The 21,174-nt window shown below is 43.6% G+C and overlaps 1 protein-coding gene across 1 annotated transcript in view; it reads left to right on the plus strand.

Annotated features, from left to right (window-relative positions):
* Nucleotides 1-12,675: 12,675 nt before the first annotated feature.
* The window catches only part of sytl2a (synaptotagmin-like 2a), a gene marked incomplete at both ends in the record, with an annotated part of 15,590 nt that continues 7,091 nt past the window's right edge, over nucleotides 12,676-21,174 (plus strand). Inside the window, 7 exons of the mRNA XM_079283927.1 lie at nucleotides 12,676-12,776; nucleotides 13,064-13,218; nucleotides 13,670-13,781; nucleotides 14,912-14,981; nucleotides 15,070-15,178; nucleotides 19,171-19,245; nucleotides 19,384-21,174. The exon at nucleotides 19,384-21,174 is cut by the window's right edge and continues 81 nt beyond it. Of these exons, the coding sequence (XP_079140053.1) occupies nucleotides 12,676-12,776; nucleotides 13,064-13,218; nucleotides 13,670-13,781; nucleotides 14,912-14,981; nucleotides 15,070-15,178; nucleotides 19,171-19,245; nucleotides 19,384-21,174 (2,413 nt within the window). The remainder of the gene's footprint in view (nucleotides 12,777-13,063; nucleotides 13,219-13,669; nucleotides 13,782-14,911; nucleotides 14,982-15,069; nucleotides 15,179-19,170; nucleotides 19,246-19,383) is intronic.

Here is a 21,174-nt window from a genome sequence, read left to right on the forward strand (position 1 = left end):
TGAATGTGGCAGCTGAAATGGAGACTCATCAGACCAGGCAACGTTTTTCAATCTTCTGTTGTCACATGTTGGTGAGCCTGTAGCCTTAGTTTGCTGTTAGCTGACAGTTGTGGCTCCCGGTGTGGTCTTCTGCTGCTGTAGCCCGTCTGCTTCAAGGTTCCACGTGTTGTGCGTTCAGAGATGTGTTCTGTATACCTTGGTTGTAACGAGTGGTTATTTGAGTTCCTGTTGCCTTTCTATCATCTCCATCCACTCTGCCCATTCTCCTCTGACCTCTGACATCAACAAGGCATTTTGCTCCACACAACTGCCGCTCACTGGATATCTTCTCTTTTTCGGACCATTCTCTGTAAACCCTAGAGATGATTGTGGGTGAAAATCCCAGAGGATCAGCAGTTTGAAATACTCAGACCAGCCCGTCTGGCACCAACAACCATGCCATGTTCAAAGTCACTTAAATTGGCAGATTAGCTATTTGTGTTAACAAGCAATTGAACAGGTGTGCCGAATAAAGTGGCCGGTGAGTGTATATGAGAGAGAGATTTGATTTTTAGAAACCTTTATTTTCTTAAAACATTGCCATGGCAATGAATTCGATACAAATCAACAAAACAAAAAACAATCAAAACAGATTCTCTTCATAATATTTTAAAGGACCGTTGAAGATTAGTTAATCTCCAGACACACAGCATTGTGCTTCGTTGTTGCAGCGGTTCTCCATGAATCCTGCATATTGTTCATGTTCAGGTTCTGTCTCCTCACAGTGTGGACTCTCACACCCTTTCCCTGTGTGGAGGTCCAAGTGCTTAGACTCTGTTTCACTGAATGATGGTCCTGAGACCCCATTCAGCTCCGCAATAAATCAGTAGAGTCAGGAGCTTCCTCTCCTCTGTTGTCCTCCTTCAGCATCTCGACCTCGTCCTCAGTCAGTCTCTCCGCCAACCTGCTCAGGATCCTCCTGCTCTGCAGGATGGAATTCAGCCCGAGTAGAGAAGCCACTGCAGGTGCATCTCTCAGTCCAGGAACATCTACCTCCACCAGTGTCCTCAGGGTGGTGGTGTCCTCAGGGTGGTGGTCCCAGAGGATCACAGCATGCTGCTCAGACCTGGAGTCGTGCCATCCTGGATGTCCATCTTGGCTCCGTTCACCAGCGGTTCCTGAAGCAGCCAGTGTGAGCACGTGGGCTCTGGTCTCTTATTCTCCCTTAGCTCCATCATTGTTCAGCTCTTTCGTTAAAATCAGAAATATTTTTCTTCCTGTTCTGTGAGACCTCCTCTGTCCTTACTCCTCATGTGTGCTCTGACAGAGTTTAAGAGCTTCTCTTTATCAGAGATGTAGTCCTCCACTTTAGCTCCTCTTACATTCTTACTCTTCATCAGATAATCCTGTATCTCCTCCACACTGTAGCCTTCAGAGATCTTACAACTGCCAGCCCTGCACTCAGAGAGCTCACCCTCACCTCTTGGGCCCCACCCATCTCCTCCACCCTCACCTCTTGGGCCCCACCCGTCTCCTCCACCCTCACCTCTTGGGCCCCACCCGTCTCCTCCACCCTCACCTCTTGGGCCACACGTGTCTCCTCCACCCTCGCCTCTTGGGCCCCACCCGTCTCCTCCACTCTCACCTATTGGGCCCCACCCGTCTCCTCCACCCTCACCTCTTGGGCCCCACCCGTCTCATCCACTCTCACCTCTTGGGCCCCACCCGTCTCCTCCACCCTCACCTCTTGGGCCCCACCCGTCTCCTCCACCCTCACCTCTTGGGCCCCACCCGTCTCCTCCACCCTCACCTCTTGGGCCCCACCCGTCTCCTCCACCCTCACCTCCTGTGCTCCACTTGTTCCCTCCTGCTTGTCCCCTCTGTCCTCCTCAGTACCTTTCTGGTTCTGGTTTTCATGAGAACCGTTTTCCCCAGGACAAGCTCTGCTCTGATGTCCTTCTTTCCCACAGCTGTAACATTTAAAATCGTTAGTCTTTGCAAAGATGACATAGTCAAAATCCTGTACTGTGAGTTTGAACACGAGGTTTACCTCCCTGCTCCTGTTCAGCAATCAGCAATCAGTCAGTGGACTAGAACAGAGTGAAGCTCTTCTGCCACCTTGTGGTGTACATGTTGTGTTGCTACTGACTTATTGCCCTGTGCTGTTTATTGTTCTTTTAGAATTCTGGTCCTTGTGGTCAGTGGAAACAAGTTGATGTGATGAATGTGTTGCTTATTTTCACATGCAGAACGTTATTATTCATGTTTTGTCGTGTGTCCACATGATGAATATAAGTCCAGTCTCCACCTACTCTTGAGGCAATATCTGTCTCATTAGCAAATTGATGTGTGACTGAATTCTGTACAGTGAAACACTTTTGCAGTGTAATGACCTCCTGGAAGTTAACATGCTTTTGAATGAGATGTCATTCAACATTAGGCTTACGCAGTTAAAAGAGGACAAATAAATACTCATCAATCAGTGAGTGATGTATTGTTCCCCCTGATTAATTACTTACGTATTGTTATAATAATCATTGTTCATATCATAATTATTTCTGTAAACTGTTGACTAAACCATGAACACATTAACACATCAGGTTGTTTGTGATGCTGATTCCCAGCAACTTAAAGCTTGTTCACTTGCTCCACCTCAGCTCCATTGATCTGACGTTGAGTAGGCGGTTGTTCCACTCTCCAAGGTTGTTGATTTCCTCTCTAAATGATGTCTCATTGTTGTTTGTGTCCTCTGCAAACTTCACAACAGAGTTCCCTCCATGTTTGGAGTAGCAGTCGTGGGTGAACAGTGTGAACAGGATGGGGCTGAGCACACAGCCATGAGGGGCTCCGGTGTTCAACACTAGAGTGGAGGAGCTGATGGGGTCTGTTTGTGAGACCAGAACCAGTTACAGAGTGAGGTACTCAAGCCCTCATCCTCTCAACTGGTGGGTGAAGCGGGTGGTGTCAAAAGTTAACTTTCGTTCATCAACACTTCATGTCAATACTGGTACGTCTGTAGAAGGGACTACTTACTGAGCCCACTTAAGGAATTTTTTCCTGTAGTCCTCCATCCTTTTCATCTGGTCCTGTAGTCCTCCATCCTTCTCATCTGGTCCTGTGGTCCTCGGCCCTTTTCATCTGGTCCTGTAGTCCTCCATCCTTTTCATCTGGTCCTGTAGTCCTCGGTCCTTTTCATCTGGTCCTGTAGTCCTCCATCCTTCTCATCTGGTCCTGTGGTCCTCGGCCCTTTTCATCTGGTCCTGTAGTCCTCCATCCTTCTCATCTGGTCCGCTAGTCCTCCGTTCTTCTCATCTGGTCATAGAGTCCTCCATCCTTTTCAACCGGTCTTCTAGTTCTCCATCCTTCACATCTGGTCCTGTAGTCCTCCATCCTTTTCATCTTGTCCTGTAGTCCTCCGTCCTTCTCATCTGGTCCTGTAGTCCTCCGTCCTTCTCATCTTGTCCTGTAGTCTTCCATCCTTTTCATCTGGTCATAGAGTCCTCCATCCTTCTTATCTGGTCTTGTAGTCCTCCATCCTTCTCATCTGGTCCTGTGGTCCTCCATCCTTCTCATCTGGTCCTTTAGTCCTCATCCTTCATCTGGTCCTGTGGTCCTCCATCCTTCTCATCTGTTCCTCTGGTCCTCCATCCTTTTCATCTGGTCCTGTAGTGCTCCATCCTTCTCATCTGGTTCTTTAGTATCCATCCTTTTCAACTGGTCTTCTAGTTCTCCATCCTTCTCATCTGGTCCTGTGTTCCTCCATCCTTCTCATCTAGTCCTGTGTTCCTCCATCCTTCTCATCTGGTCCTGCAGTCCTCCATCCTTCTCATCTTGTCCTGTAGTCCTCCATCCTTTTCAACCGGTCTTCTAGTTATCCATCCTTCTCATCTGGTCCTTTAGTCCTCCATCCTTCTCATCTTGTCCTGTAGTCTCCATCCTTTTCAACCGGTCTTCTAGTTCTCCATCCTTCTCATCTGGTCCTGTAGTCCTCCATCCTTTTCATCTGGTCCTGTAGTCCTCCGTCCTTTTCAACCGGTCTTCTAGTTATCCATCCTTCTCATCTTCTCCTTTAGTCCTCCATCCTTCTCATCTTGTCCTGTAGTCTCCATCGTTTTCAACCGGTCTTCTAGTTCTCCATCCTTCTCATCTGGTCCTGTAGTCCTCCATCCTTTTCATCTGGTCCTGTAGTCCTCCGTCCTTCTCATCTGGTCCTGCGGTCCTCCATCCTTCTCATCTTGTCCTGCAGTCCTCCATCCTTGTCATCTTGTCCTGTAGTCCTCCATCCTTTTCAACCGGTCTTCTAGTTATCCATCCTTCTCATCTAGTCCTTTAGTCCTCCATCCTTCTCATCTGGTTCTTTAGTATCCATCCTTTTCAACTGGTCTTCTAGTTCTCCATCCTTCTCATCTGGTCCTGCGGTCCTCCATCCTTCTCATCTGGTCCTGCAGTCCTCCATCCTTCTCATTTGGTCCTGTAGTCCTCCATCCTTCTCATCTGGTCCTGTAGTCCTCCATCCTTTTCAACCGGTCTTCTAGTTATCCATCCTTCTCATCTGGTCCTGTAGTCCCCCATCCTTCTCATCTGGTCCTGTAGTCCTCCATCCTTTTCATCTGTTCCTCTAGTCCTCTATCCTTCTCATCTGGTCCTGTAGTCCTCCGTCCTTCTCATCTGGTCCTCTAGTCCTCTATCCTTCTCGTCTGGTCCTGTAGTCCCCCATCCTATTCATCTAGTCCTGTAGCCCTCCATCCTTTTCATCCTATCCTCTAGTCCGCCATCCTTCTCATCTTGTCCTGTAGTCCTACATCCTTCTCATCTGGTCCTGTGGTCCTCCATCCTTCTCATCTTGTCCTGTAGTCCTCCATCCTTTTCATCTGGTCCTGTGGTCCTCCATCCTTCTCATCTGGTCCTGTAGTCCTGTAGTCCTGTATTCCTTGGCTCTGACCAAGTATTCAGAACTTTTACATCAATAAAAGCAGTAATATCAGAATGGAAATACTCTGTTATAAAAGTCTACTCTGAGTAAAAGGATAAGGGGGGCGATGGAGGAAACCGCTCTGGGGAAGAAGCTGTTCCTCAGCCTGTTAGTCCGGGTTTTGATGGTCCTGTATCTCCTTCCTGATGGCAGTGGAACAAACAGAGAGTGACCCGGGTGAGTGGTGGCTGTGCAGATGTTTCTGGCCTTCTTCTGGAGACAGCCAGCATACACAGCGTCCAGGTCAGGCAGGGTAACTCCCACAATCCTCCTTGCTGTTCTAACACCCGGGCCAGGTCCCTCCGGTTCTCTGCTGTGCAGCTGCCGTACCACACAGTAAACCACATACACAGGATGCTTTCGATCACACTTCTGTAGAAGTTAACCAGAAGTGCAGGGGGCAGGCCAGCTTGTTTGACCTTCCTCAGGAAGAAGAGCCTCTGCTGGGCTTTCTTCACCAGGTGTGATGTGTTCAGGGACCAAGTGAGGTCTTTAGTGATGTGGAGCCCCAGGAATTTGATGCTGTCCACCCTCTCCACCTCCTCCCCACTTATGTAGAGTGGAGAGGGGGTGGTCTTCCTGGATCTCCTGAAGTCCACTATGACTTCTTTGGTCTTGGTGGTGTTCAGGACCAGGTTGTTGTCCGAGCACCACTCAGCCAGATGTTGGACCTCCTGTCTGTAGTGTATCTCGTCGTTGTTGGAGATGAGTCCCAGCACAGTGGTGTCGTCAGCAAACTTCACCACTGTGTTGGAGGAATATGTGGCGGAGCAGTCCTGAGTGAAGAGGGTGAAGAGGGCCGGGCTGAGCACACAGCCCTGCGGTGCACCAGTGTTCAGGATGGTGGTTGTTGATGTCAGGTTCCCTATCCTGACATTCTGTGGTCTGTTAGAGAGAAAGTCCAGAATCCATGAACAGAGTGATGTTGAAAGTCCAAGGTTTTTGAGTTTATGCACCAGTTTATGGGGGATGATGGTGTTGAAGGCAAAGCTGAAGTTAATGAAGAGCATCCTGACGTATGTGTTAGGGTGCTCCAGGTGAGACACGGCCGTATGAAGAGTGATGGAGACCGCGTCCTCCGTAGACCTGTTTGCTCGGTACGCAAATTGGTTGCTATCCAGGTCTGCTGGGAGGACGTCCTTGATGTGCGATAGTATCATCCTCTCGAAGCACTTCATGATGACAGGGGTCAGGGGTCAGGGCGACTGGGCGGTAGTCGTTGAGGCAGGTGACTGCGGTCTTCTTCAGGACAGGGACAATGGTGGTGGCTTTGAGGCAGGTGGGGACTGCACCTTGTTGCAGGGAGAGGTTGAAGATGTTAGTGAAAACCTCTGCTAGCTGGTCGGCACAGGTCTTCAGTGTGCGGCCCGACACTTTGTCCGGTCCCGCTGCCTTGGTGATGTGGATCCTCCTCAGAGCGGACCTCACCTGGTGGTGCTGGAGGAAGAGTGTCTGCTCCTCCTTGGGCTGGGTCTTCTCAGCTGTTGCTCCGCTGTGCTGTCTGTCAAAGCGGGCAAAGAAGCTCAGGGTGTCGGGGAGTTCACAAAAGTCCTACATTCAGATTTTTACTTCATATACTGTACTGATGGGTATCTATTTTTCTATTATTATTCTGAACCTGATATTTAATAGTAACTAAAGCTGTAAAATAAATGTACAAAGTGCAAGATTTGCAATCAAAAATGTTGTGGAGTAATATCAGTGTACAGTTATACACTATATATGTTATATAACTTTTAGAAGATCGACCAAAATGCTACAATGAACTACATTGAAGTGAAAACACACGATGAAAGGGTTAAAGTTCTTAAACCGAAACACCAGTGACCTGTCAATCACATAGAAGCCACGCCCTAAAGCCGAACCTATCTCACTGTGACGGTATCTCACGGACCTCCCGGCTGCTCTATGCCGCCCCCTGCTGCTCCGGGTCTGCAGCTCCTCCCAGCTGCAGCAGCTCCGGATCCAGTTGCAGGTTGGTTTCCACCCAGCGAGGAGCAGCATCGAGAGGTGAGCGCACTGCTTTCTGACTTCACCCTGGCCTGGCATCTCTTAGCGGTGTAGTCCACTCTGCTCTGTATGCTGTTGTTCTTACACTGTTAGTGCAGTTTGGGAGGAATAGTAAGTAAAAGGTTCAGCAAAGATCCATGTTGGTCAGAACAGCCAAACGATTTGTCCGTGTCACTCCAGCACCACTGATAATCTACATATTCCTGTTGCTGTCAACTGGCCACGTAGCAGATTGCAAATGTAACAACATACCATTAGGTCATTGTGTTAACTCACGTCATGTTAAAACACCTCAGGAATATGGTGTAGATTGTTATAATTAGGAGACATTTGTAACTTTATACTTTCTATATATGGTTGCTGAACAATGACTTCAAATCCATGTCATCCATTTAAATGCAGTGTCCCAAGTCAGACTTGTCGGGTTGCATAGAAACATGTCATTTGATGTTTTGACTTTCATAGTTTTTCAATATGCAATCCTTTTTTAAGTCCTATTCACTGAACCGCAACTTCTAAAAGTCTGCAGTGACTAAATATTAACCAGACGTCAGAAGACATATCTACGTTTAACAATTCTTTATTTTATGTTAATGCATTTTTATACTTATGAACTGCTATAAATCACATTTAAAAAATCTTCTACAGAGAACCTTGATGGTAGTGTTTAAACAAGTGACCCAGTGCTCACTGTTAGTCCTCGATGAGTACGGCTTTAGTGTTCAGTCAGTGCAAGCAGCATGAAGGATCTGTGTCACCACTTCAGCTTTAAGTGTGAAACCTGCTGCTGAGAGACAGGGTTCCTTTGTATGCCAATAGTCAGGTCACTTTTACCAAATGTATTTTTTAAAACAATAATGTCGCTTGTTAAATCTTTTTTTCTCAAGGAAGTGCAGTGATGAGGAAGTAAAATATCATAACAAGGACATAAGTCCCGTCCTTCAGCTGTACCTTCCTCCTTGTGATGTACTGGACATGCAACATTTTTCTTTGTTAAAATGAAGTACTCCCAGGAACCAGCATGTTATTGAGGGCTTCATCCAGCCTTGTACTCCAGAGTAGGAGGCGATTACAACTTTCTCAACTTGGATAATGAATAAACAATGGGAAAAAACATTGTGCAACCACAACCATTTCTAAGCCACAATTACATAACTACAATGTTCTCCAGAGCAGCTGAATGACATAACACGTTACTCTGGCACAGAGAAGATTTACATAAAGTACAGGTGTGCTCATTTCAACACCATGTAGCGTTATCTCAGTGTAAAGATCAAACTAAGGGAAGCTTCCAACAGATTCCCACAGGTGTGTCTTATGTGGGTGGACATGGGCAATGCAACATTCCTCCCAAAGATGTTGTCTACTCTTTTTTTTTTTTTTTTTTTTTTTTTAATATTTTATTTTAACAATGCAAGAGAGCATATAGAACACAGAACATTAAACATTACAAACTACATAACAAGTTAAGAGGGAAAAAAAACTAAACAAATAAATGAAATAAAATTAAGTAAATAAATAAATAATTCCCCCCACCCAAACGAATAAAAGAGGTTGGTGCATCAAGTAACACAACACAAAGGTGAATGCAATGACTATATTGTAAATCGGAGCTCTAAATAATTACAGTCCTATGGTGCTGTTAGTGTTATACCCATGTACTCAAAAATAAGGCTGCCAGATTTAAAAAAATAAATTATATCTTTTTCTGAGACTACATGCAATTTTTTCAAGAGGAATACAACTGTTAATTTCCACAGACCATTTGTCGATGAGAGTGGGGGAATCAGACTTCCACGTCATCGCGATACATTTCCTGGCCACACATAAAGCAATTTCTACAAGTTTAATTTGGGGCTTCGTTAAAGACCTGTTGAGAGTTGTGAAGTTTCCCAGTAAACATAGCTCAGGATCTAATGGAAAGGTAACCCCTGTGATCTTAGTTATTATACTACAAAAGTCATACCAAAAGGACCTCACCTCTGTGCAAAGCAGGTACAGTGAAGGAAGGAGCCGACCTCTATACCACATCTGAAACACATTTCTGACATTCAGGTTTGGATTTATGTAGCTTCTGTGGGGTGAGGTACAGCTGATGAAGAAAGTTACAATGAACAAGTCTGTACCGGGCATGAACTGTTGCTGACAAACTGTTCTGGCACAAATCTGGCCAGAGTTCTTCATCAATTGTTATATTCAAGTCTGATTCCCATCTCATCCTGGATCTGTGTAATCCTGGTTTTGGGCCCTCATTCAGCAACATAGAGTACATTTTAGAAATGAATTTGTACACATTTCCCTGGTGAAGCAATTTTTCCACATTAGTTAACACAGGTAGAGTCATTCCAGGGCCCAGGTTGGTTCTCACAAAGGATCTTAACTGGAGGTAACAAAAGAAAGTTCTGCTGGGCAAATCATATTTTCTCTTCAGTTCTTCAAAAGGCATGAGGAGTCCTTTATCAAAGCAGTCTTCCAGATACTGATTCCTCTGTCATGCCAACTCTCCAGAATCTTGTTACTTAGTCATGGGCACAAGTTCATTTTGTCTTAGAGGTGTTTTTGGTGATAGTCTCATATTTAGTCCTAGAGTTTTGTGAAATTCTTACCATATTTTAATAAAATGTTTCAAAATAGGATTGTCTGTCCTCTTGGATATGGTTTTGGAGTTCCATTTATAAATAAAATCACTGGAGGTTTCTTCTTTCAGAGGATGAAGTGCAATTTGTATCCAGGAGGGGGCAGCATCACCGTCAAAAAATGACAAAATATTTCGCATCTGGGCTGCTGAATAATATTTCTTCAAATTAGGTAGTCGAAAACCTCCCAGACTATAATCCCATGTTAATTTTTCCATTGACACCCTTGGCATTTTACAGTTCCATAAAAACTGCCAAATGTGTTTGTTGAGGGTTTTAAAAAAGGTTTGAGGTGATGGAATGGGTAAGGACTGGAAAAGATACTGCAACCTTGGGAGAATATTCATTTTCACAGTTTATTCGACCAATTAAAGTAATGGGTAGATTCATCCATCTGCGTAGGTCGTCCTCGATTTTACTCAGCAATGGGAGGTAATTAAGTTTGTACAAATTTTTAAGATCATTATCTATAATTATTCCTAGATATTTAATATTCGGGAGCCACTTAAATGGGGTTGTTTGTTGGTATTCAGTGTGATCGAAGTTTGTGAGTGGAATAATTTCACTTTTTTCCAGATTGACCTTATATCCTGAAATAGCACCATAGGTGTTTAGTAGATGTTTAGTAGCGTTTAGTAGATGTTGTCTACTCTTAAAGGAAGAGCAGCAGCTCTGCTGTAAGTTGTATTCAACTTGTATTTGTTGTTTTACTGTTGGCATGGCACAAACTCATGGATCAATACATGTATTGATCCTGTAGATCAGGTAAGGTGTATGTATCATCACCGTGACACTCATAGGTACTGTTTGTGTGGCAGACACAGGAATGACAGACATAGGTAGGCAATGAGAGGAAGAGTGAAACAGGTCGGAGTGTTTCAGTGTAACGGGAAACACTGATACCTGTCACTGTGGCTCCAGGGTGTGAACAGCTCGGCTCGGTCGGCGGCCTGGAGAGCTCAAGGAAACACACGCAAATAGAGAAACACTGCTAGCAGCACACAACCCAACAGGAAGTGTTTCCAGGGGACACTAAACAGTGATGCACACGGCGGGCACACTTATTGTTGCCATGGGTTTTGTTGTATAAAGTCATTAAAGTCTGCTATCCGTCAGTGGTTTTGGAAAATGAACTGAAATCTAGTTCTGAATTATGAATAATCTTTGGTTATTATTACATTGTGATCACATGATTAAGATGTTATTGCAGATATCTGCTGTGAGCCCAGCATTAGCCTTCTGCTTGTGTTAGCTTAGCTGTCCATAACATGCTAACTAGTATTAATATGAACATACATTCTTCTCAGTGCACACACAGAACGCACAGCTAGCTGACCGAGAGGAGATAATTGCTGAAGTTGACAAAAGGTTGCTAGCATTAGAATGGCTGACTGCAGCTGTAAGTAGCAGCCTGTGTTCTGAGGCTTTCTTTATGGCCACAACTGGAGCTTGTTTTGGTTTTTTTTTTTCTTCAACCTGTAGGACAAAAAAAAGTCCTGTGCTAATTGACACATGTTAGGACTTTGATTTGCCCCAACAGTCAGTTACAATGTATCCACACTCTCCCCAAGCACATATGAGATCATTTGAAATAAAGCAATGATCAACATGTTGACATGAAACAAGGATCAAATGGTGTGTAGTGTGAAAGGCGTTCTGTACTTTCCCCTAGATACAGGGAAAGCGTTTCTCTATCTGCTCGTGTTTACTCTGTTCTGTTCGAAATCATTTGCTTGCGTTTGGTCTTCTCGTATTGTTCTCGTTATTTATGTGTGTTGAGCTCTCAGAGCCACATTCTCCCATAGTCTGCTTTCATGAGGTGAACTGATCTGATGACTAGTCATCATCTGATTCCATTTCATGGGATGGGACTATATAGGATTACTGATTACAATCAGAATAAGAGGTGAATTTCTGTTCTCGGGATAATTGTCAATATTCTCACTTGAAAAAGCTGTTGAGCACACTATCATGGTAGAAAAGTGAAAACTATAAACTAATTCACAATAATACTCCAATGATCATGTAAGAAAGCACAGAAGAATGTTTTTCATGCAGGGGAGCTCATGAATGATGGCTACCTTGAGACTGTTATTCTCTAAGAGTTCAACGATGCAATAAATGAATTGTTTCTCAAACGAATGTCAGGTAAAGGTATCCCTGTGTAATATTGTGAATCGCAATTATTTTGGCCAGAATAATCAAAACATGAAATGTTCATATGGTCCCATGCCTGTCGGTCCATTTCACATTCAGCTTCTGACTTCTGTCTTCAGCAGCACAACCATTTTTAATTTGGAGTTGTGTACATCTTATTACAGTACACCTTCCCCATCAACCACCATTGAATATCACAAAGCACAATTCTGATGATTTGCTGTCTAGCCGTCAGTGTATTCTCATGTCACAGTGTTGACATGTTTGGTGTAAGTTACAGCTGAGAGGCTTATTCAAATTGTAACATTCTCTTAAATAATTTAGAGAAAAATGCCCTTCACAATTTCATAAATTACATATTAAATTTGCTCATTTTGCATGAACAGTCCGAATGAAAAAACTATAATCTTCAATTTATTATCACTGACTGACTTAAACGAATAATCAATTATCAAAATTGTTGCAGATTAGTTACATGTTGATTGACAGCTGTTAAATCATCTATCATTTCAACCATGCTGTCTGTTGAGGGATGCACAAAGAGAAGCAGACTTTCTTCTGTAAATGTCAGATACAAAAATTGATGATATTCTTCAATGTTCAAATTCTTCAATTCTTCAAAGTTTCCCCACTTGGGATTAATAAAGTTTTCTAATCTAATCTAATGTTCTTTCAGGTTGAAAGTGGTGCAGAAAGGGTCAAACACTGCAGGAAAGAAGCCCAGCTGAAGCAAAACGTAGCCAACAATAAGGAGCATTTATTTTTACAATGGATAGTGCACTGCTCACACTGACTTGAAGAGCAGGACGAGGTCTTTGAGAGCTTCCAGAAGAAGTGTATAAAGCTGTGATCATGTTCGGCCTCTAGACACTAACTCGGATCAGTGGAAAGCTGAGGACGCAGCGAGTGGCAGCAGTCATCATGATCGACCTGAGTTTCCTGACGGAGGATGAGCAGGAGACCATCCGGGCCGTGTTGAGAAGAGACGCTGAGCTGAAGAAGGCTGAGGAGCAGCGTGTTCAGTGAGTTCCATGTTCTGTGGTCACAAAGGAAGCCGACTCTTTAAGTCACAGAAGACAGACGGACGATATACACGTCTGTCTGCACAAAGAACATGGCTTTACCTGTTTCAGGTGCAGCTGGAAATGTTGCTTGCAGCACAGCAGACATGTTTTTATTTGCAGAAGATGTTTTGCAAAAAGCAATGCAATGAAGTAATTCTTATTTTTCGAATCCCAAAACTTTGAAACAAGTGCTATGAATATTTAAGTAGTGACTCCACATGTCCTATTGATGTGTCTGCATTCAGAAAGCTCCAGAAGACGGTGAGGGACGAGGGCCGGCTGAGGTCCATGACTGGAGAATGGTTCTACGAGACCAAGCAGCTGCGACATCAGGGCCGCATCCATGGCTCCGAGATCATCAGCGCCTCCATGACACACTCGCAGAAACCGCTGACTATATGCGAGTCCTCTAGATTCTGCATGGCTAATCTCAAAATCACCGTTCCAACCTATGGAAGGAAATCGATCTCAAAATAGTCACAAATGTGTATTTTATGATCGACAAATGAAAAATAAGATTTATAAATGTGCACAACTATTTATGTGTAATTTGGGGTATTTACAAGAGCGTCTTCTAAGCTCCCCACAAATACCAAGTCATTTGAACACTTGTAGAACAGGTTTAACAAAAGCACACATCACAACCGGAGCACATGTTCATATTTCAGATGCATATTTGTAACTGTGATCATTCTAACCTCAAAAGGCTTGCTGTGGATAACAGTCCTTTGTATTTATTGACAGACTGTTGAATGGTTCCAGTGGCATGTGGAGCTCTCTGTTATGCTGCAGTGTGCTGTACAGTGAACGGTGAAGCTTCTCTAACAGCAGCTGTGTGTTGTGTGCTGCAGTGGACCTCTCACAGATATTGCCCGAGAAGCCCAGTTTTGTCAGCAGCGAGAACAAAGACGTGTTCGTCCCACCTGCACTTTGTGGAATCCTTCAAGAGGAGACGCAGCTCAGGTGAGCACAGAGAACCAGAGCAGGAAGTAGTCTGCGAGCAGAAGTCACACATTACTACATTTTGTAAGGCATGTTTTTGTGGGTTGAAATTTACATTTCCCCTCAAAACTACAGCTTCATGGTTCGTTCAGCTTTGGTTCATCCACATCAGTCTCATCAGCGTGTTTTCAGCTGCTCTGTGCACACAAGTTCAGCAACACAACCAGTTTACAGCTTGTTTGGCTTTTTAAAGGGATTTCCGTACATTGGATGTTTGGATGCATCTACAACATGTTTAGAAAAGGTGAGATATTAGTTCTGATCAGTGTTGTTTTAAAGAATACGGTTGGCCTTATTCTATATTCTTCTCATTGTTGACAACATAAATCTCACAAATATATACTTTCATTTAGGGACCATTTTCAACAGTGGATTAATGCACATTTCATTTGTATATAATATTTCATATATATATATATATATATATATATATACACATATACACATATACACACACACACACACACACACACACACAGAGGGATTATAAATGGAAAGCAGATTTTACCCAATGTATGCTCTTCATACATTGTTAGCAAGTTCAATTCCACTTTGCTTCACATCACAGAAAGTGTATATTGAAGGAGAAGTCCTGCGTAGACACTGAGAGAACATCGTATCAACACAAGATGTAGTCTGTAGTCTGCTTTGAGCAACATCACATGCTGCACTAGTGGAGCACATTGTGTGGCTGTGAGTGCCGCTGAGTGGAGTTGTGCACACAGGAGACGATACTCGGTAATCGGCCCGGTAGTAATCTTCTTACAAGGTCAAGTATCACATGTTGATGTTCTCCTCTGCCTCTGAGGAGCATCGCACACCTTCTGCACTGTTCTTCATAGCAACTATATTTATTTCACTGTAATTATTTGTCCCAAAAAACGTAAGATGAAAGGTATCGTTGAAAAAACAAGAGAACAGGCATTGTTTAGGAGATTTGTATTCCAATGACCAGAACATGTTGTAATGCACTTCCATCAGCATGCAGATTTCCAAATCAAGATTAGATTCCTTCTTTTTTAAATCCCCTGACAGTTTTCCTGTCTTCAGAAATTGCCATTGCATCTTGTGGTCTTTGTTTATAATAATAGGTATGAAAGCCAGAAGCCACGTGAAACACCACACGATCCACCTGCACCCGTTCTACAGTCACCCACAAAGGTAGGATTCTGACTGGAGAAACCATTTCAAAGGTGTGAGTGTGAGTCCATACAGCTGTTGTATTTATCAATCTTTTATTTTGTTCAAGCAAAGACAAAATCCATTCAACAGTGATGTCATTGCAACTCACAGTTTTGAAAACAAGGACAGTCAGTTATTGGAGGGAGCAGTGGATCAAACCCCGATACAGACTGAGGGTGAGTTTCTATATGTTAACTCAGTTGATGCTACTTTAAATATGTATTGTGCGTGTGAGTGGATTTCTTGACCTAATGATACACCATGTGTTTTGAATTGAGTGGACGCCTTGATGGACAAATGGTGAAAGCAGTTACTTTACAAACAAACGTAAGTCTGGTTTAGCAATCAGTTTGACATCAGGTGTGTGGGTCCTCTACGCTGCAGCTGCTTCTACTTTCCTGTGAACAGCATGTTGGCATGAGCAGTGGCTGCATGGCAGTGGAAGGCATGTACTGGCTTGAGATTTCTAACAATTCTATCATCGGATTTCATTCCATCTTCTTTTTGTTGCAATTCAGAGAAGGCATTTTAGTATTATGGGAAAAGAGAAAAATACAATTCCATGCAGGTTCTTGGTAGTTAACAGTGCTGTTTTAAAAGTATGTAACAGCTCATGAACCACAACCATTCGCTAAGTGTACACAGCAGAGATGATTCTTAGAGTTTGATTGAAGTTCTTGCTGAAGTCTTTGTGTTCTCTTGCAGTCCTTGTGAAATGAGCCAGTGAGCTGGGACCTCCGATTTTCCCAGGGGTTGTCAAAGTACAGGTCCAAATACACAAGGCTTCCCGACTAGCCAGAGGATTACACAGAAATACATTCCAAAGCCTTAATCTTTACCTTTGACTTGTGGCTGCTGGAAATATTTCGCAGGAGCTATGAAAACAACATTATTGTGGGAGAAATTATAGGATAAGAAGTAAGCAACCCAGACAAATAGTGACAGATTAGATGAGGCATAACAAGTCAATGGGTTATCGAATACCTACCCACACTGAGAACTGTACCAGTATTATGTATGTACATACACAACAAGCTCTTGACATAAATAGATGTTTAAACCTTCATGATGAACACTAATATTATGCAGACTGGGTTTCCAATCATTGGTTCAAATCATAGCAATACGCCTTGCTTATGTGCAAGGCTTAGTATTAATCAACAAATTGTGAAACAGTAGTCTCATAAATATTTTCAAATAAACAGTAATGTGTTTTAGAAGTAAAGGACTTCCTAAGACACTCACGAAGTCTCAAGTTGTTTAAAGGTGGTGGCTCGGGTTGTCCACACTAAAGAGCCACCCTAAAGGGGAATAAGTATTCAGATCCTTTAGTTCAGGGGCCGGCAACCTGCTGCTCTTCAGCCCCTCTGCTGCGACTCCCTGAGTCTACATCCACACTAATACCTTTTAAACGATCTCCGTCCACACGGCGTTTCTGCATCGTTTTCATAATGATCTCCATCCAGACTAACACGTCTGAAATCGAATATCACGTGACTCTTCACGTACACTGGGCATGCAGGTGGGTGCCGGTGTAAACAGGAAGTAGATTAGTTGCTCAAAGCCGCTAACGTGACTTCAGACGGCCGCTCCGTAGGTCTGATAACGCCGCTGGACACGCTGCTCGCTGATCGCTCCAATAACAGCTGCTTCCTCCGTAATAATGCAGACTTTAACAGCACAACAGCTGCTAGTAAAGACAACACGGTCAGCAACACCTGACCTTAAAGAAAAACGTTTTAATATTTTGTCAACTAAAATGTGCGTCACATCCCATTAACCCTGTCAAGAGCTTTTCCCTGCAGGTGGCTAACATGATTTTCAGACCCTCGCCCTCAGTAAGCTATCAATGGATAAATCCAAAAAAAGAAAAGTCACGGAGGAAAATAGGTTCAGGTTCCTTTTATTTATACCCGTAGGTAGACTTGGTTTGCAAATAGAGAGAGGCATCCATCTCAACAGACATTACAAACAGCACAGACAACAAGACAAACATGATGAAAGTACACAAGGCTAAAAATCAGTCAATCAATAAGTAAAATAAATAAGTACACACAGGTTTCTATAGCATCTGTGCACTATGCTATGATTTGTTCACCTGTGTGATGGCTGCTGGAACAAAGCTGTTTTATAGCGCTTTGTTCTGCACCGTGGGACCATATACCTCCGTTTAGAAGGAAGAAGCTGAGATTCTCTGTGCAAAGGGTGGGAGTCGTCCTTTAAAATGGAGCCGGTGATCCGTTTCACCTGTCTGGTGTACAAGGACTCTAGGCCAAGCTGTGACTCCCCAATCAGCCTGCTAGACCATTTCACAGTTTGATCCAGAGAGTTCCTGTTCTTTAAAGAGAGGTTTCCAAACCATGACACCAAAGAAAAGGATCAAATGGATTCAATAAAAGCACCATAAAATAAGATAACAATTTAAGCTCAGTTACGCAAACGTTGGTTGACGGCTTATGGAAGAGGATGATAAGGTTTGTACTATAAGTACTAGCGTTTTCTGAAGGCAGTAGCTCCATGGTAACATCCGCTAGCACGTTGTCGGGTCTGTAATGTGTCTTTTTCCGTCGAAATGCTGCAAGATACGATTTGCAGCGGTTATGGCGACTTTGGACAGTGTGTGTGTGGGCTCCTTTTGTGGAGAAACCATAAGAAATGAAAGAAAATCTATGATTTCTTTGCAAAGATGAGGATTTTGGGCATGCTGGGATACCAAACACGGACATGTTTTGTGACGTATTTGCGCAAACAAGCCGTAGGAAGGGGAGGGGATCGAGGATGCCGGTGTTGAACAGGCAAAACCCTTGTTAAATAAATGAGATGATACAATGTGATGATCACAAAGACATTTATTATCATGTGTCTGTAAACCTGCATACACAACAAGAAGCCCAACAGACTTTCCCACGAGCGTTGGATGTTTCGTCGCTTGGTGTCGCTTTATTTTTGAAGGCTTCAGTGCTTCGTTTGATAGCATTAGCCCACATTCCACACACTGAGCCCTCGGCTCTGCCTCGTTGCCTCCGTTCACAAAGCCGTACTTCAGAAAGTCAGGGTTGTACTTGCACACACATTTAGACTTTTGGGGGGTATGGCACCACTGTCGTCTTCATTTTTTCTTTTTAATAACTTATCCATAACTTTCGCTACAGGCTAGCGGCTAGCTGAGTGTCTTCTTCTGCTTATTGCAGCTTGTTAAACAACTGACTGACGCATTACCACCACCAGGTGGTGGGAAGCTATATTGTAACTGAGCGTATCATGGATAACAGTAATATCTCTGGTGTCTTCAATTGATAACCTATGCGGTCCCGCGGCCCTCGCGGCCCACAGGTGCAAAACTGAAAGTTTTTCGCGGCCCTCTAGGTGGCCCTCGCGGCCCAATCATGGGCCGCGGCCCTATGGTTAAGAATCACTGAACTAAGCCATCGATCAATAAGTCAAACTATTGTAACAACCAATGACTTCAGTATCTATCTATCATATTCATAAACATTTAGACATCAGACAAGATTATCCAAAAGTAATGTTCATATTCATCCTGCTTGTGCATGTTCTTGCATGGGGCAAAATATGTGCATGTATGTATGACTGCTTATAGAGACTGGTGGATAAGAACAGCAAGAAAACATCTGTTTGTATTGTATCATTGGCGTTACTGTACCTTGCTTTGACATTATGCAATTTAGCTTTCAATGTCTCATGCGATGTGTTGGACTTCTTGTGTTACTGTGAATTGAAGTGTGACATTGCAATTCTTAAGGTATTCTGTATGAGTGGGGCTAAATGTCAGCCTTAAAAAACTGCTAATTGAATTAGTGCACAGCTATTATAATATAATATAGTCCAATTATAATGCAACCCAGAGATTTCTTTGTTTTTATACCATATTTAAAATATGCTATGAAAACAGACAACTGGTGCACTCCATTTTATTTTTCAGTGTATGGGTCTGATCTGTTAGTATGTGCATTGCTGTTTACCCTGTCATCTATTTTATAATACCACTGAGAATTCCTCTGAAATGCAGTTACAACACACAAAGCCCCACTTCACTTGACAGTGATATGCCAAAAAAGTCCTACATAGGTAGCTTTAATTATACTTTGCAGTGTTAAGTAGACATAATGTACATGTGTGATCCAATATGTTGTTGCTGTCTTTGCAGATGTCTCGGAGCACGGCCATTCAGAGTTCCTAAGCCCTGCAGTGTCCAGACTTGTTTCTGCTGAGCAGGAGTCAGGTAAGCTTGTTCATCTGGAGACAGAGTCTGAAGAGGACCGTCACTCCCAGATTACCTCCACAGGAAGGCCAACTTCCAACATTCGTCACCAAAGGCTGCCTGAAGAAAAAACTGATGTCTCTGTTGAGGCTCCCTCAGATACCAAGCCATCTATTGGTGGCTCAACGGGTTCATCTCACGCTGTTTCACCAAAGCCCAGACAAAGACTGCTTGGAATTTTTAGAAGAGAGAAAGAGAAAACTGTTGAAGTGCACAGTCCACAAAAAGAAGAGGTGAAGATACCTAAGCAGATAGAACCAGGCAAAACCCAGAATCTCTCTCAAGAGGCAGCAGATTGGACCACGGACAAACCTGCAAGTGTCAAACAAGAAGCTAAACCCTCTGAGATGACAGAGGTCAGGACACTACAACTTACAGCACTGCAGAACACACTGTTTGAAGAAACAGTGACCTCAGTAGATGAAGACACTCAGCAGGAGGCAACAGAAGATAGAGTTGTTCAGCTTCCGGAGAGACTATCCAATCTGAAAGCTTTCTGGGAGAGAGAAAACAGTGGTCCCAAAATAATATTTACCAGAGAAGAGGAAAGGCGAAAAGACTTCTCTAAGAGTGGAGTAAAAGCTCCACATGGCTGTCAGACCAACTCTGATGTGGAGAACATTAACAACAATCTCTCACCTCAAATGGAAATGACAGTTGAGGACAGTGCTGACAGGTCACCACAAACTGACTGTAGCTTCTTTATAGATTTATCTAAAGAAGATGGCACATATAGAGCTAATCCAGTCATCATATATGAAGAGACAGATGACTCTTTAACAGGTTCAGTGACAGAGTCCAAGATTTCTGACACACAGGATAACACCATCATTCCTGTACCTTCCTGTGTAGCTTTCAACACCCAAAAGCTTGAGAGGGATATTCCAGTTCCCCTTCCCAGTCAGTCCAGTTCCAGTCCTCAAGAGAACAGGCCAGCCAAGATTAGTGAGGTTAAGAATTTCTGGGAAAAGGAATATACAGGACCCAGGGTAATCGCTGCAAGAGTCAAGGAAGCCTCACGCAGTTCAATACTCAGTAACAAAGTGATTTCTCCACAGTTTGATCTGAGAACTTCCTTAGATAACAGAGAGAAGTCTGAGGAAGAGGCACAGACATCTCTGAACAAAACCAAGTCTAACGTCTTGAAACTATCAAAAGTGACAGACAAATGTTTTGTCAGTTCTGGTAGTACTGAGGATGTACAATCAGCATGTCACCAATATCAAGTCAAGGCTGATTTTGAGTATCAAGAAAGGCCCCTCAGTCCTAAACGATCCCAAACTCCAAGATCAAAAGACCAGGATGACAACGTCAGGAGGAGTCCATCTAAGACCTGCCATCCAAGGATCCTGCCTAGAGAATCCTCCAGTCCTGAGCGATCCGAGCTGCAAGGCTCTCCCTTGAAAACCTTTCCAACAGACATCGACCCCCAAGCTAAGGTCGTTGAAGAGCAAGAAGGGAAGCCAACACCATTTCCAAGACAGAAGAAGAGTCCCGCACATGAGGCAAAGCAGACAGTGCGGACAGACACTAAAATTAGGGCAGGCATCACCTCTCAATCTCTCCCTTCACATCCAGAGGACCGAGGGGCTTACCTTGGTAATGTGAATACACAACAATGTAGTTCAAGCTCCTCTACTTCAACACAATCCAAAAAAGCCCCAGAGAAGAAGCTGATGACCTTTCCACGCCTCGCCAGATCTTTCATCCCTCAGGATTATCAGCACTACCTCGGACCGAAAGAGAAGTCCCATGTCCCTCTTTTTCACCAAGGGAGAGCTGTTGTGGCAGAGAATGATGCTTTAAACACACTGCAAAATGCCCTTCGAGACTTTGTGGGAAACCAGAGTGACAGTCCTTCTGAGGAGAATCCTCGGTACATCAGTTCTT

The sequence above is a fragment of the Melanostigma gelatinosum genome (genome assembly GCF_949748355.1).
Source record: "Melanostigma gelatinosum genome assembly, chromosome: 14".
In the NCBI taxonomy this organism is placed as follows: Eukaryota; Metazoa; Chordata; class Actinopteri; order Perciformes; family Zoarcidae; genus Melanostigma; species Melanostigma gelatinosum.